At 37.7% G+C, this 16987-nt stretch overlaps 1 protein-coding gene across 1 annotated transcript in view; it reads right to left on the bottom strand.

Moving 5' to 3' along the window:
* Positions 1-307: 307 nt before the first annotated feature.
* The window catches only part of OTOGL (otogelin like), a 145250-nt gene continuing 128570 nt past the window's right edge, over positions 308-16987 (bottom strand). The window contains exons 52-57 of the mRNA XM_042850786.2: positions 15653-15831; positions 14210-14314; positions 11648-11767; positions 9667-9712; positions 5803-5882; positions 308-1872 (exon numbers count right to left, since the gene is read on the bottom strand). Of these exons, the coding sequence (XP_042706720.2) occupies positions 1672-1872; positions 5803-5882; positions 9667-9712; positions 11648-11767; positions 14210-14314; positions 15653-15831 (731 nt within the window). The 3' untranslated portion in view covers positions 308-1671. The remainder of the gene's footprint in view (positions 1873-5802; positions 5883-9666; positions 9713-11647; positions 11768-14209; positions 14315-15652; positions 15832-16987) is intronic.

Here is a 16987-nt window from a genome sequence, read left to right as displayed (position 1 = left end):
GTGGATTCTCCATCACTGGCAATTTTTAAATCAAGAACAGATGTTTTTCTAATATTTTGGAGGAGTTCTATGAGCTTTGTTATACAGATGATCAGACTAGATGATCACAATGGTCCCTTCTTTGAATCCATAGGAAGGTGTCTCATGAATAACTGTGACTGATTTAAGTTTATATACTATTTTTCTCCATAATCAGCCAAATTTAGTTCACAGGAGATGGAAAGTTAGGTTTCAGCATATGAAGTGATGAATGATACAAAACAGCCATAACTTTTAAATATATTTATTTTTCCTTTTTATAGTGACGATTTCTCATTATAAAAACCATATAATAATCCAACTTCTTTATTATTTTATTAAATTCTGACAGTTTAAGAATCTATGAGAATTGCTTGCCCAAGAAATTCTGAGATTCTTAGCCAAGAATTTTAGTTTCAAAATAATACACGAGTGAACTCCTGACCTCACTGAAGTTAATGACTTAACTACCAATGACTTCAACCGGGCAAGGAATTCACCAATGAGTTTCTAGGGTAAGCTCTACTTCTGAAAATGGGCATAAAGCTAGATTCTCAATTCTTAAGAATTACAATAAATAGTTGATGGCTAAGAAAATGGAGAGCACTTTTGGCAGCAGATATACAGGACCATGTGCATCCACAGACTAATTTTATATATGAATTTCACTTATCTCCTTACAATCAATGTTATATCCTTTTCAATGGGAGCATGTTTCTTCTTGACTCCAAATGATTTGAGACTTAGATTCAGCAAGTGTGCCCAATCTTAATATTCCTTTAAAACAATCTTTAAATTTAGTTTGTTTAAATAAAAAATATTGAACATGAGCATTCAACCCATGAAACAAAGGGTAAAACCAAAACAGAAGGTGCACTGGTCCACTTTGAAAACAGAATACCTTCACAGAATCTCACTCCAGCATCCTCATAAAATAATACAGTAAAGAGCAATTTCTCCTCTGATTGGTTGTAAAAAGTTAAAAATTGATTTAAAGTATAAGCCTACAGTAAACGGCAGAGTTTTTACATATTTTTAACAGAAGTCTGAACCACCCTCCATACTTAGCCCCTTCTATCCAATCACAATATTTTAAATGTATATATGATATTAAAAAAGCACAATGCCATAGATTTAAGGAACGTAACATTATACTAGGATTTAGGCCACAGGTTTTTTCAAAGTACAAAATTAAAAAGACTACATTCATCATGTTGCTCAGTGGGTTCAAGTTTAAGCAGATTTCAGTCACTGAGTAATGCCTAATGGAACTGCTAATAAGATAAAAGCAAAAGTTTTCACAAAAATTAACTTTTGGATACAGTTGGCCCAATTCAATCAAGTTTAAATTTTAAAAATCGAATTAGTTTTCAGCAGCATATTGAATAGAAGTAAATAATTGTCAAATTAATAATCTGATATAAAAGAAATTATATATTTGCCAATGTCTGAAAATGTTTTTGCTGTAATATTTCTTATGCAATTTCTACTAAATTTGCTCAGAAACCAAGTTGGCTGAAACATTACTGATAAAATATATTTTTCTATATAGTATTTATTCAGTCTGTCCGATGCCAAAAAAATATAATTCAATGTTAGGAAGCCAACTTCAATTCTCACTGTGAAATCAGGTACACGGAATCCATCAGATGTTCAATTCCACTGGCATGAACAGTCTGTAGGCTCTTGGATGACATACATCACTTCAGTGCCATTTCCTGAGCAGTATAGTGGCACAGTAAGGTTCTGTACTCCATTTTCACGACAACATTTACAGAATCTTAAATGGCTATCGATATTGACATTAAAAATTGTAGCTGAGGGGCATTTCCCTTCACAGGAAGCCACATTTATCTATTAGTGACAGAGAAAGAGAAATTATCAAGTTTCATTAACAAGATGAAACAAAACATTTCAAAATTAACTGTAATCAGAATCTGTTTTTACATTTAAAAATATCTAGGGTTTTGTAAAGGATTCTGATATGTAATAATTATTTTCCCTATTAAAAATCATTTGAAAGTTATCGCATACAAAAGTATGTTACATGGTTATGTCAATTCTAAGTTGAGGTGAGTCTCTTTGTTCTTGCCTTTTCTTTTTTAAATGAAGTCAGCTTCTAAATGTTGAATTGTTTTGTACTTGTGACCACATATGTTGGTTGAGCCTGAACAAAATTTGGTGCTTTATTTTAAAGCTGTTTATCACTAACTTTTACCTTATACTACCTTCTTCTCCAAGCAATCCACTCCCTAATCCTGGCCTAGCACTGTTGTGGAAGTGCATCTAGGCTTTTGAAGGTAATGAGCCAGACACTAATGTATAAAAGATGACTTAAGTTATATCCAGGTGGAGCTATATGGTACTCCTTAATTAAGGCCTGATCCAAAGCCCACTGAAGTCAATGGAAAGCTTCCATTGGGCTATGGATAGCAGGCCCTTAAACAGGGATATTATTCCTGTGAGAGCAAAAGCCTACCCCATACAGAGCTTCCTATAACCTAAGAAGAGAATCTTCAGATCTTCTTCTCCCTTCTCTGGTTCTGAGAAGCTGTTTAAGCTCAAAAACTTGTCCAGCCATTACTAAATCCTAAAATAGATGGATATATTTATAACTTTTAAATTGTGCAGCTAAAGCTGTGTCCTTTACTTTTCGTGGATTAATCTAAGGAAACTGTGGAAAAGTCAATCTTAAGTATTCCTCTGCGGGATCAAGACTGGAAGCACACTAGTGTGATAGCTTTCTCCTTCCTCTTTCAATATGGCTGGCAGCTAGAGAACTGTCATTAGCCACACTATCACTCTGATAGATATATGTGAAAGTATGAGAGCAGAGGTTAGGTCAGCAAAGAACAAGGTGGGACGGGTAGTGGAGGTTGCATAAAAGAACTTGTGCCACAGAATCCAATATCCATCTTTTGTATTGTTTGTTTGGGACTTGAACTTTGGCTATGTCTACACTTATGGCAGCATATACAGCACATATACTGCACACTCCCCTGGCATGGGTATAAATAGCAATGTAGGCTGTGAAACACTGCCTAAGCGAGTAAAGACATGCTAGAACCTTAGGGTGTATACCCTACATGGCTCTCTAACACCCAGTGTAGTGTCCCACTGCCTCCCAGCTGTTGGAGCCTTTCCCCGCTGTCTTCCCCCGGCAGAACCTTTCACTGCCGCATGTAACTACACATCACAGTGTGGACACAGCCTACTTTTCACTGCAGCATGTTGCTACACATAATCTATACACCATTGCAAGTGTAGACAAGGCCTATATTACCATGGGTGTTATCCTGACCCTAATAACTTCAATGGGACCAGGATTTCATCCAATACTTACAGCATATAAACAGTTTTCTGATATGCTATTGTGCTGGGGCAGATTAGAATGCTGATACACAGTTGTAGAATACATAGAATCATGAAATAACATCCATACATATATTTAACATACAAATTGCCATAGTGATTCAGACTAGTAGTCCATCCAGTCCAGTATGCTGTCTCTGACAGTCGACGGAACCAGATACTTCAGAGGATGGCATTAAAACTTTGCAATCGGCAAATGTGGAACAAATTGCCCACACACAGGTTTCATCCCAAGCTTTAATAGTAGAGATTGCCTTAAGCCCTAAATCATAGAATTACAGGACTGGAAGTGGCCTCAAGAGATCATCTAGTCCAGTCCCCTGCACTCAAGGCAGGACTAAGTATTATCTAGACCAGTGTTTCTCAAAGCTGGTCCGCCGCTTGTTCAGGGAAAGCCCCTGGTGGGCCGGGCCGGTTTGTTTACCTGCCAAGTCTGCAGGTTCAGCCGATTGCGGCTCCCAATGGCCACGGTTCGCCGTTCCAGGCCAATGGGGGCTGCGGGAAGTGGTGTGGGCCGAGGAATGTGCTGGCCACCCTTCCCACAGCCCCCATTGGCCTGGAGCGGCGAACTGTGGCCAGTGGGAGCCGCGATCGGCCGAACTTGCGGATGCCCGCCAGGGGCTTTCCCTGAACAAGCAGCGGACCGGCTTTGAGAAACATTGATCTAGACCATTCCTGAAAGGTGTTTGTCTAACCTGCTCTTAAAAATCTCCAGTGATGGAGATTCCACAACCTCCATAGGCAACTTATTCCAGCACAAGCTTTAATATCCCTTCCAAAAATTTTGTCTTGAATTATAACTCTGTATTTTCTTGATATCCATATAAATGTCTAATCCATTTTTAATCTTGTTAAGTTCTTGGCCTCAACAACTTCTTGTGGCAATGAGTTCCATGACTTAATTACACATTGTGTGAAAAAGTATTTCTTTTATTGGTTGTGAATATCCCACTTTTTCATTTAATTGAAAGTCCCCTAGTTCTTGTATTATGAGACAGGGAGAACAGTTGCTCCCAATCCACCTTCTCTACACCATTCATTATTGTATATACTCTATCATGTCTGTTATTTGTCTTCTTCCTAATGTACACAATCCCATTCTTTTTAATCTCTCTTCATCTGCAAGTTTTTCTGTGACCTTGAATATTCTCGTCCCTGTTCTCTGAACTACCTCCAGTTTTGCAATACAATTTTTGAGATGGGGTGATCTGTACTGTACACGGTATTCCAGGATAGGCTACATCATTGATTTAAAGACATCTTTTGGGGATTATTCTCCCTCCCATTCCTTATGCATCCTAACATCTTGTTAGCTTTTTTTGATTGCAGCTGTGCATTGAGCAGAGGTTTGCAATGAGCTATTTTGGATTGATACAGTTAATTTAGAACCTTGTAAGAGTAGCTTACATTTTTCCTCTCAATGTGTATTACTTTTATATTTGCCTACATTAAATTTAATTTGCCATCATGTTGCCCGTTTACGTAATTTGTTCAGATCTCTCTGAAGTTCTCAGTCTTCTCTGGTCCTCACTTACCTAAATAACTTTGTCAGCTGCAAACTTTGCTACGCCCCTATTCACACTCCTTTCCAGATCATTAATAAATATATTAAACACCACAGGACCTAGTAAGGAAGTGTCAGACAACTGCTGTTAACCTTTTGCAATGATGAAAATTGACCACTTAAACCTACTCTTTGCATTCTAGGTACTAGCCAACTTTTGAACCATAACAATACTTTGCTTCTCACCCCATAACTATTTAGCTTTTTTAATAGCCTCTTGTGTGGGACCTTGTCAAAGGCCTTTTGGAAGGCTAAATAAATTATGTCAACTGGTTCTCCTTTTTCCACTATATTACTGCCACATTCACACATGCACATAACAGCTTTTATAGCTGAGACCTCACCAAAGCAGAGAGGTATGATGTCTTATTAAATGATCTCCATAAAGGTGATCATCAATGTATGATATAGAGAGATTTGTCATGTGGAAGAGAGAAGATCATTTATATTAGAGAGCTCTTTAAGGAGGAATATGTTTCCATCATTTATAAGTGGAAGCATTTATACTCCCTTTTTTGAGTAACTCCTCTTTAGGGATGTTATTTCATGATGGAGAGGTCAGTGCCTTTGTCAGTGATAAGCAATTATACTGTGTACTTTTCATTTGGAGTCAGATGTTATTCCAGGTAGAAGGGCTCAGCACTTCTGCCATGTATGGGCAAAAGTAATTAATTTTTGCCCACACTTATGAGTAGAATAACATTTCCAGGGTGAGAGGTCTGCTTGATGAGAGGATAACAGCATTTTTTGTTGTATATTGATGTCTGCAATCCTCTTTTTAATACTTGTTTTATTAGTATGACTCATACTCATTATGAAACACAAAGACAACAGTTTTCTATACTTACAGGCCTCTGACTTATACAGTCACTTTTTCTTATAGTTGTTCTGACTGTCACTTTCTGGCAAATCCTTTCTTCCTTTCTACCTGATAAAATATAGAAAATGTTTATTCATTAAATAGACGTTGTGTTCCGTTTATTCATTCTTTAAAATGTGAAAGGAGAATTCCAATAATTGTAATAATTGAATTCTTACATTTTAAATGAATAATATGGTAAAATATTATTTTCGTATCTAAATCAGTAGGCAGTGACAAACCAGTAATATATTAATAAACATTTCCTGGAAACAAATACTATAGTTTCTGATTATCATATACGAACACATTAATCAGCATCGTCATAGAACATATAAAGACGCTACAACTGTTTAAACGTTAGAGAGATTTAATAGTTATGTTGTAAAGCTTCTGAAGATTGAACCCACATAGCAAAGACAAACCCAGTGAATAGAAACGGGCAAAATGCTGTATTTCAAACTCTATCAATACTAAGGCTGAATTTATGAAAACAACAGACACTAACTTGAAATTAGTGTTAATTATATTATTTAAAAGACATATTTTAAATAATTATATCCTTGCTCTTGCTCCTTAGAACACTTCTGGAACTGGCTATCATTAGAAGGTAAACCAGCTTTAAATATCTAGCACATAGACTAGGGTCCAGGTTTACTGATTGTGGGAGAGGTCTGACAGGGCTTTGGGAAGACTTAGTAGGAGATATTCACATCTCCTCCACGTATGTGGGGTATTTTGTACTAAATACTACTCCCATGTCTGAAGCTGGTAGTACTGGGGATAGCAAATGCTCATAGAGGTTTATGAAAAGATTACATTTCTCTACAGTTACGGATTTTTGTGGATTTTTCTTCTAGCCTTTGGAAAATGAATATTAAGGATACTTGTGTCACAAAACAACTAAAACCATGATACTAAAACAAATGCAAAGGTTACACAAAACCCCCATACCACAGGACACAAGATAAGTTGTGCTAGCTGTATCTATTATACAATATACATTTACTACACCAATTTCACAACCAAATCAGAAGTCACTGTATAACTGTGTTGCCACATAATCATTTTGCATCTTCAGCATCTAAATTAAGTGGGACTAACCAACAACGTCCCACTTCACTTCAACACAGGAAGGGCAGATCATATGTTTTGTAAGATCAGTAAGCTCTGAGCAATCCAGTGACGCATGTGGAGTAGCCACGGAGCCGGTGGGTACTCCATGTCAGGAGTAAAGCACGAATCTTCTGGCTTCAGGGGATAGATGCCATGCTATCCTCTGACAAATGCTATGCAGAATCAAGATCATGTTGGTTGGTATACTAAACACTGTACTCTCTTACCAAAATTGCTGTGCAAGGGCTTGTCTAAACAGTGATTTAGTGCGCAGCAAGCAAGGGGTGTAAATCTACAATGCGTCACCCATTGTGCACTAAGTAGCCATGTGGACTGTGCTCCTGCACACTAAAAGTTACATAGTGCACTTTGATCTATTACTGACACCACGTTCCAACAATTAATGGGCTTAATCCTGAGACGCACTGAGCAATAGGATCCTACAGAGGATCTCTGCTCTATGGAAGACTCCAGGGGATCAGCACCTGTCAGGATCAGGACCAATACCAGTATGGTATTGGTTATATTACATTGATAGTCAAGTATAAATATATCCCTACAAACAATTATGTTATATAAAAAAGATGTTATATAAAAAAGAAAATACATTATTAAAAATAATAATACCTGGTTCACAATTTATACTATCAGTAGAGACTACAGGGCTAATGGCAAAGGGTAATACACCCAATCCAGAACCTGGCAGAATTATTAGGAATATAAGTTTCTTGTAAAATAAAAACATTTTTACATAAATGACATTTCATTAATTCTTACACTGCCAACTGCAATTTTTCTTTTGGTAAAAACGTAATGAACTTCCCTGTTTGCCTTCCAAATTTAGAAATTCTGCAGTTGCTGAAAATCTCAGATAACACCCTAGACTTAGTACTTTCCTGGTTAAGACAAAACTTCAACAGTGTTTCCATGCATACCACACTTTTGCAATGGGTATCTCATAACTATGGCAAGGTAAGAATTAAGTATATGAACTCACTTTGCATGCACTTAATCAAGCTCTTTTCAAAAGGATTACTTGTTCCCATTACAACCCCCAGGTGTCGCAAGCTCTATTTTTAATTTGTCTTTTTAACTGCTTTACCCCAGGGCACATGCTTTTAGTTTGAAAACACAAAAACAAATAAAAATAAAATAAAATAGCATGTAATTGTATGTATTGTATTTTTGTTCTTAGCAGCCACCTCAGCAAATATTTCTGAAGTATAACAACGCCTTTCCTGAGGCCACAGAATATTGTGAAAGCTAAATCTTTCCTGATTACTGCAAAAAGCAGAAAATATTTGTAGCCATTAATACTTTAGTCTCATTCTCTAAATGAAACCCACCCAACTTGTATGGCTTCAGTGAAATATTTTGCAACTTTACTCCAACCAGTAAAAGAATAACCTCTTTGGAAGTCGCTAGCACAATTCTTGTGCAAGGTTTTCTATTATTAATTATTATTATTATTATTGTTTTTCATTCTGAAAAAAGTACTCTATTAAGCTACAATTATTTCTGGCTTCTTTGCTGTGTATATGAAGGAACAACATTCCATCCACATTCCTAAACATTGATTTTCAGGGCCTTGTATGCTATGGATGCTAAATATAGTTTTATTTGATAAATATGAATAGATAAATATATGCCTTTATGCAGCCACTCTTTTAAAAGAGATACACATATACATACGCAGCTATCATATTGTACTTCTGAATGTCAAGTATGACACAGTGCAATATGAAACTATACTTATGTGTTCTTCTGCTATATTATTGATTACATCTCATTTTAAAAAATGAAATTCAGGATTTCAAAGGCATTTTATGCCCAAAAATTTTAATTCTGAAGAAAAAAACTGTGCTTTCCAAACAGCTCTATTTCTGACATTTATTATTAGCTATTTATACAGAATCAAGGGTTTTATTTTATGTAGTTTAGAATTCACAGCCTAAATAACAAAGCTTTGTGTAGTTCAAAACTACAGACACAGGACCAGATTCTGTTCTCAGTCTGTTTTTACACTGGAGTAAAAAGAAATCAGAATCTGTCACATAACCTACACCATAATTAAGAACTTGTATGTTTTAAACATGCACATTCATAGAATGTGAATATATAACTAGATAGCACAAGTGTACATTTGGTCTAGATTTGTGCCTTTTATCACCATCAATAATTATTTGCTCTACACCCTACAATTTTTTCATATTTTGGATTTAAATGCATTTTCCAAAATGGAAAGGGTTAACCTTTTAATTTAAAAAATATTGTATTCCAGCACTCTGACCCTAGAAAACATACAAGAACAAAACAGAATAAACCCATAATTATACAATTTGTTTCAAGATATGATCAAAATAGGTATCAATTTTAGAAAATTTGTTTTGAGCTTTTATAGAGAACACTATAAATATGTATATGTATCATTTTGGAGTAATCTTAACAACAAACAAATCTTTTCATTATTTAAATTGAGATTACTTTTCATCTTCCTCAGGCTGTCTTTGGAGAGATTTGGTTATACTCCAGAAGGATAAGGTTAAATATCACCATATCAGCAGCCATATGAAGCAAGGCTTTTCAATAAACAGTTGTTAAAGAACTATAACAATTTTGTTTGATTTGGGGACTGCATGCTTTTTCCTTCCTTATGTCCCAGCAACTGAGTTAAAAAACACTGCTCTCCAAAACCAAAGCCAAACTAGCATGTATTGCAGCAGCTTTCTTCACTTACACGTCTTGCAGCAGCCATCATTATAAGTCTGTACAGTGCCTCCATTCTAGGAAAAGAAAAGGGGAATATATCAAAAAAGACTGTGCCCAATGGAATGCCTTGCTGTATCCAATTACATTTAGAACATAATGGGCCAAATCTTCAGCTGGTGTAAATTGATGCACCATCACCGATGACAATGAAGTTACAAAAATTCACAGCAGCAAAGGATTTAGGGTCAAAATCTCCAATCTGTTTTAAAATAGAATATTTGAAAATCAACTTGCCATTATGATTGAGCTTATCTGAGCTGGTCTCTTTTGAATCAAGAGAGCAGTCATCTTCTATAGCCATTACCATCCATTCTCCCACTGATGGCTCAATTAACATTGGGAGTTACTTAGACATTTACAAATTTCCATATATGAGTAAAATGTAATTTTGTTGAAGATTTAAAAGGATTTATAAATTTATATTTCATGTACCACAGAAATGAGCACAGTGAAGATACCAATTAGATAGCTATTTACAACTGAATACCTATAATTTTGCATCATGTAATATATTTTCAGAGCTCTAATTCATCCCTTCATTCTAGTTTTTTGGTTTTCCTTTCACATTCTATAATTAATCTTTGTTACAGTTTTCTTCTCAAATGTATTGTAGGCAGGACTGAAGCAGGAATGCAGAAAACATATCAAAATGAGGAGATATTCCTTTTTAAATTAAAAAAAGAAAGGATTTCTCTCATGCAGAGCTGACATAATAAACAAGAGAAACTGTCCACACTTTTAATACATTTACAAAAATTGCAGATAAAGCAGGAGAGTGGATGGGATGGCAGTCTTGTACAAAAGATGTTTTTTTTTAAACTTATAGTATTGGTTTTCTATATTGTTACAGAGAAATCACTTAATAATCAATTTTTCAAAAACAAGCACTTAAATTTAGCTTCCTAAATCCATATTAGCTCCTAAATTAACCTAACCTGATTTTCAAAACTGCTGAGCAACCTCAACTCTCACTTGAAATCAATGCTTAGCACTTCTGAAAATCAGGTCAAACTGATTCAGAAGGATAATTTTAGGAACACATGCTGGAAAATCTTGGCTATTATTATTATTATTAAAGAAAGATCCTAATAGAATGTGATGAAAAAGCTCCAGAAATAAGAAAAAGTTTTTAACAGTGTCAACATTACTTTATGATAAGGTACTTTATTTGGGATAACCAGGAGAGTGGCTCTGTGCCCTTTCTAAATAGCATGCAACAGATTTTGAAATCAGTACTCAGGACAGATACTGCAATGTATTTTTAGGAGCATTGCTTGAACAGCCACAAGAGCAAGAACTAGAATGTACAAAAAACCGAATAATTAATTAGGATATAAGCTAGAAACATATATTCCCTAAACAACAACAAAAAAGTGTGTGTGTGAAGTATCTAAGTCCTGTGAACAATAGCTATTTGGTTTATAGATGTTAATTTTTAGGTAGGTATGCTAAGTAATTTGTAATCTTCATGAACCAGAGCTATTTGTTTCACATAGAGCACAAAGTCTGCAGGCCTCCTGAAGTGTTTCTAATCTCTGTTCAATTTATGGAATTTTGAAACTCTGCTGCTGCACATTTATCTGCTAAGTTTCTAAGTGGAGTGAAACAGCTTATTTCATTTATGTGTTTATAAACTCTGTGAATTATAGGCCCTATTCAGAACTCTCTGCTCAGACAAAATTAAAGGGAGTAAGAACCCTTTAAGAGTGCAGCTTAATACCAATTAAACAAAATTTTAAAAGTGGACGTTGTTTGGGATTTATGATATAACCCTAAAAACAAACAGAAGAATAGTAAATAAGACCATTCATTGCTCATTTAAAAGTTGTTACTTACCAAATGTTTTTTTAGATTAATCATTCTATGGAAAGTGTAATATGGTTCTGAAATGAATGCCAAGCTCCAAAACAAAAGATTAGTTATTATGATTTACATCACAAAGTACAAACCTTTGTGCATTCAGTCTCATTAAAAGGGGGGCAGACAACACTAGATCCCAGTATCATAGCACCTACAGCAGTCTTTGCACACTCATATTTGGTGCAATTGGAGACCCAGGTGCTTCCCTCCTACAAATACAAAACAAAAATACCAGAACGGACAGCAAGTTACAGCAGCACTGAAACTATAACATTGTTTAGTTATAAAGGTGTTATTTCCACATGTAGCCACTAAGATAGTGGACAGACCCTGGGCTCTATTCCTCGCCAATGCACCAGCCAGAAGGAAGAGCCTGCACCTGAAAAAGGGCTGGTACAACTTACTTCCCCGTGAATCAGAGTGGAAACTGAATTATGACTCAGAATAAGTAAGAGTCAAAGAGTCATAGAGTTTAAGGCCAGAAGGGATCACCAAATCATCTAGGCTGATGACCTGTAGATCACAGGCCACCAAAACTACCTAGCACCTGCACATTAAACCCAGCCACCAAAATTAAACCAAAGCATTACAGTCCACAGGAAGAGAATAGGAGGGACCGAGATGCTCCAGTGCCTGAGACTCCTGCAATGGCAGGGAATTGATTATGTCAGATATACATAGATAATCCCAGTAAGTGATCCACACTCCATACTGCAGAGGAAAGTGAAAATACCTCAGGGTCACTGACTAGCTGACCTGTGGGAAAATTCCATCCCAATCCCACTATGACCATCAGTTGGACCTTGAGCATGTGAACATGAGCCAGCCAGCTAAGCATGTGAGTGACAGACTGTTCAGTGCTATTTCAGAGCATTGGCCCTCCCCGTCCAGTGTCCCATCTCCAACCATTTCTGATGCTTTAGAGGAAGGAGACCAAAAACAAAAACAAAACAAAAAAAACAAAACCCAGAATATATTGGGGAAAGGTGAAATCCCGTCCTGATTTCCTGCATGCAACCATGAAGCATGAACTGTAGGAACATATGAATATTAATCTTCTTGATCTTTCATTTATATCACACCTGCAATCCCAAAATGCTTTACAACCTCTCCAAAAAGTATATAGTACAGGAATCACTAACACCAATCACTGGAAGGCAGCCACTATTCTGTGTTCTGAGCCTCTACCAAAAAACATCATAGTAGCCATTGACCCAAACCTCTCTTTACAACTCACGTTGGCAAGTTTGCCTTATATGTCTGCTTAAGTGTTTGAACAAGAGCTTCCCTGACATCAATAATATTTCCAGTGTCTCTTAGGGAGCCTGATTTTCAGGTGTGCTGAGCACCCACATTTCCCATTGACTTCAGCTGAAGTTGTGGGTGCTCTGCACTCCTGAAAATTGGGTGCCAATGGCTAGCTCCACAAAGGGACTTGGGCATTGCAATGCTAACTTTTAGGCACACTGCCACCCAGTTGAAACTGCAGCCATCAGTTAAGCATCCAGGCTCCCTATGCAATGCATGGGGAGAGTTAGATGTCAACAAATGGGATTCACAGAAGCTAGCATGCTAAGCTAACCAGTAGGAAATGCCAAGGACAGGGGTACATCTTAAGATCTTCAAAGATAGTCAAGTGCCTAAGTCCAGGTTGGAGAGAGGCACCTATCTAAACCTGGGATTCACAGCTGTGAACTGTCTCCTGGAGTTAGGTGACTAGGTCTTTCTCATGAAAAACCAAAGAGAATGATTCCATTATAGCCAATAGCCCAGTGGTTAGGGCACTTGCAAAGATGTGGGAGATCTATTTGCAACCCCTGCTGCAGAGCAGAACTTGAACTTTGAGTCTTCTATATCGGAGGTAAGTGCCCTAGCCACCGAGCTATTGGGCATTCTTGGGGGAGGGGCTTGCACTATCTCCTGTTCAAATTGTTCCATTTTGTATAAAACACTAAAGATTCATTGGAGGAGGCATTTAAACTTGGGTCTCCCACATCCCTGAGAAGTGGCCTAACCACTAGGCTTCAGAGTTACTCTCACTTTTTGGTTCTCTGGCCAAACGAATCTTTGCATTCTCAGACTGCCTACTTGATCGGGCCCCTCAGACAAGAGGGGGTAAAGCTTAGTTTGAGAATCCCACCAGGGCTTAGCCACATGCTATAGTGTCAAGCTGTTCAGCAGTGGCAGGAGTTAGGCAGTTCTGCACATGCGCTGTGGTGATAACTTAGGCACCTATGGGACTTTACTGGAAAATGTCAGGTGCCATGGTAATTTAGGTGCCTACAGCATTAGGCAGTAGTCAAGCAGAGATTCTGAGGACTCACTGATGCTTAAATGTTGGACTTATATACCTAACTGCCAATTTAGGTGTCTAAGTTCCTTTATGGATTTAGCCCAGGTGTTTAGATCAACTTCTCTGCTCCGCTATATCTGCTTGCTGATGACAGACAGCCATGTAGATACAGCTATATTAAATACCACAACTGTCCACATGGACAGACCAAAAGTAGGAATGTGAGAAATGATAATACAAGAACCAGCTAACAGATGTCATTTAGATACCTGAATATGTGCTACTGATACTATTATCGATACTACTGAATATGTGCTACTGACACTATGATTTCCTCCAGCTGTCCAGAGGCACTTACTTCATGTACAGATAGTGTTCCATTTTCAGTATAGAAAGTACAAGACACATTTTGGCAGGTTCCACAACAAACATGATGACTGGAAGAAGGAATGTATATTTGATGCTGTTAAAAAAGAAAAAAAATTAAATGAACCTTTTTTTTTAACATATAGGTCACTAATTATAAGTTGATGGGGTGGTTTCCTTGTCTGTGTTCTCTCTCAATAGGGATGGTCCCAAGTCACAAAGTTTGGATGTGAATTGACATTCAAATTCTCCAAAGTGTTAGGCAGGGAGCCGCAATCGGCTGAACCTACAGGTGCGACAGGTAAACAAACCGGCCCAGCCCGCCAGGGGCTTTCCCTGAACAAGCGGCGTACCGGTTTTGAGAACCACTGCACTATAGGACACATATGCTTTACTGGAGAAGCGTCACTAAATAATTGGGCAACAGTTCCCTTCCTATATAAGCTGAAGTTTCTGAGTGGTCTGCAAGTATAGCCTCATGCAGAGTGCAGTGCAAAAGTCTGTCTTATTCCCAAATGACATAATGTTCATATATGAGAAAATGTAGTTAGAGGAATGGTTTAAAATTCTTTAGCAGAGATAAGCTAGTTTCTACATTTAAGAGGTTAAATACTTCACAACTAAGGGCTATCTATGCAGCACCACAGTCCAGACCATAGGGGTGTGATTTGTAGAGTGCTCTAAGTGCCCCATGTAGACCCTGCTGGCATGGACTAAAAGGTACCTAGTTCACTTTAATGTAGTACTGGACCTTTTAGTTCATGTCAGCAGAGTCTACATGGGGCAGTTTAGAGGGCTCTGCAAATCACAGCCCCATAGTCCAGACTGCAGCACCATGTAGACAAGCCCTAAGAGAAAACCCCTAACAAAACCCCCAGATCTGAATACTTCATGAACTTTCAGAAAGCAGATAGGGATCAATATCCATATCTGAAATTTTGCAGTTCAGGTCTATTTCTACTTATAACTTGCAAGCCATTTGCAGCCTAATTGCGAGCCAGATTCCCCAAGTGGGGAATACTGTATCAAAGTTACTACTTCTCTAGTTTCTTGTGCCGTCTACACACACAGCCTGCTTAAAATATGCACATATTTCTTACCTGCTGCTTATAACTTTTTGCCATGTAACTATTACTTTTAAATAACAGACTTGCAATTTGGAAAAAAAAAAACACCCCTCTTTGTTCCTGGGAACTTCTGAACTGCAAAATGAAAAATGTGTTTATAAAACTTAAATAAAAAAACCTCACTAACGCAATATTTGTCATAGGCCACCACCCAACAAACACAAGGATACCGCCATTAAGTCACATTCTTATTATTCCACTTGCTGGATAGATGTACTGTTAAGCATCCGCTATTCAATTTTCATAATCTGTAATTAGGACGTTTTTGTTCACAAGTTACATCAGAATTGCATTTTAAAAACACTCACAGCATCACATTGTTGGGAACAGTTCACAACTGTAAAATCCATGGCATGATATCCTGTGCTGTGATCTTTTTCTTGTAAACACTGTACTGTGTAACAAAGATTTTCATCCAAATACTGAATCATAGATTGTCCAGGATTCAGCACAGTTACTTCTTGGAATACACATACATCATCCTTTTCTAATAATAACAATAAAAAGAAGAAGTGGGTCATTAGGAAAATATTTTCTATTAAGCAAATTATCAGAATCTCATTCAAACAACTAGGACCAGATCCTGCACTTTGTGACAATTTTGAAGTTTACTACTGCAGGTAGGGATTGTTCAAAGTAAGCCCCTTGACTTCCCATCCTGGGGACAAATTCTGTGTTCTCTTACATCCAGTGCAATCCCACTGACTTTGATAGAGTTCTATGGAGATGAAAATCAGTGCTGAATTTGCCCTCTCCACTTTAAATATGCCACATTTAGATGTGTATATTTAGTTGTGGGAGGGCTTCCTAGGCAGGAGGCAATGTGCTCTTCCCAAGCATGTAGTGTACTGCTCAGAACATACAGGGAAATGAAAAAGTCACTGGGATGGATTTTAAGCAACAGCCTGCAACTTTGTTCACTTACAGCTGGATGGGGTGGTATACACCCACCCATCTCACACATCAGCCATTTAGCTGGGTTCAGTGCAAGGTTACAAGGCTCCCACCATATAACCAAGAACCCAGGGTAAATCCTTCAGTCTACCTCCTAGGACTCAGCTCACTTCTAAGGCCTCTCATCCTCACGTCCTACCTCGCAAAAAGAGCAGAGTACCAACAGGGAGACCTTGGTCTGCAAAGACTTCAGGCCTCCCCTTCTTACAGGCACAAGGTCCATCAGCAAAGTCTCATTTGCCTCTGGGATGTAGCCCTTTTAGCTTTTATCCATTCTGGATACCATCTGCAAGCTGAGACAAACTGTAAATTCCTATATTATCCTTTAATATCAGACTTCCAAATGCCATTCTTCTTCATCCTAACTGCACGTCCACAATGCTGTGAGGAAGGCAAAAAGCACACCAGATCTCTGCCACTTTGGCTCAACAGAAAAAAAAAAATCCTCCCTGATCCCATAGACAGGCGAACAGTCACACCCACAGCAGCCTGGAAACACAGCTCCCTATCTACGCTTTAGGGAGGAAGAGCAGAGCAACCGAAGAGGCAAGGGGGCCTCTTGAAGGCTGAGGAAAAGTTTAAATTATTTTAGGGACGGGCACAGGAGCCAATCAGCTCTCACTCTTCCCTCCTGGCTAACCAATGGGATATAACGAACTGGGGCCCAGGTCTGGAATTTTGGGGCATGT

This window comes from Chrysemys picta, chromosome 1, assembly GCF_011386835.1.
Source record: "Chrysemys picta bellii isolate R12L10 chromosome 1, ASM1138683v2, whole genome shotgun sequence".
NCBI lineage: Eukaryota > Metazoa > Chordata > Testudines > Emydidae > Chrysemys > Chrysemys picta.
Note: the sequence above shows the minus strand (reverse complement) of the source record. Positions and strands in the feature narration are given on the sequence as shown.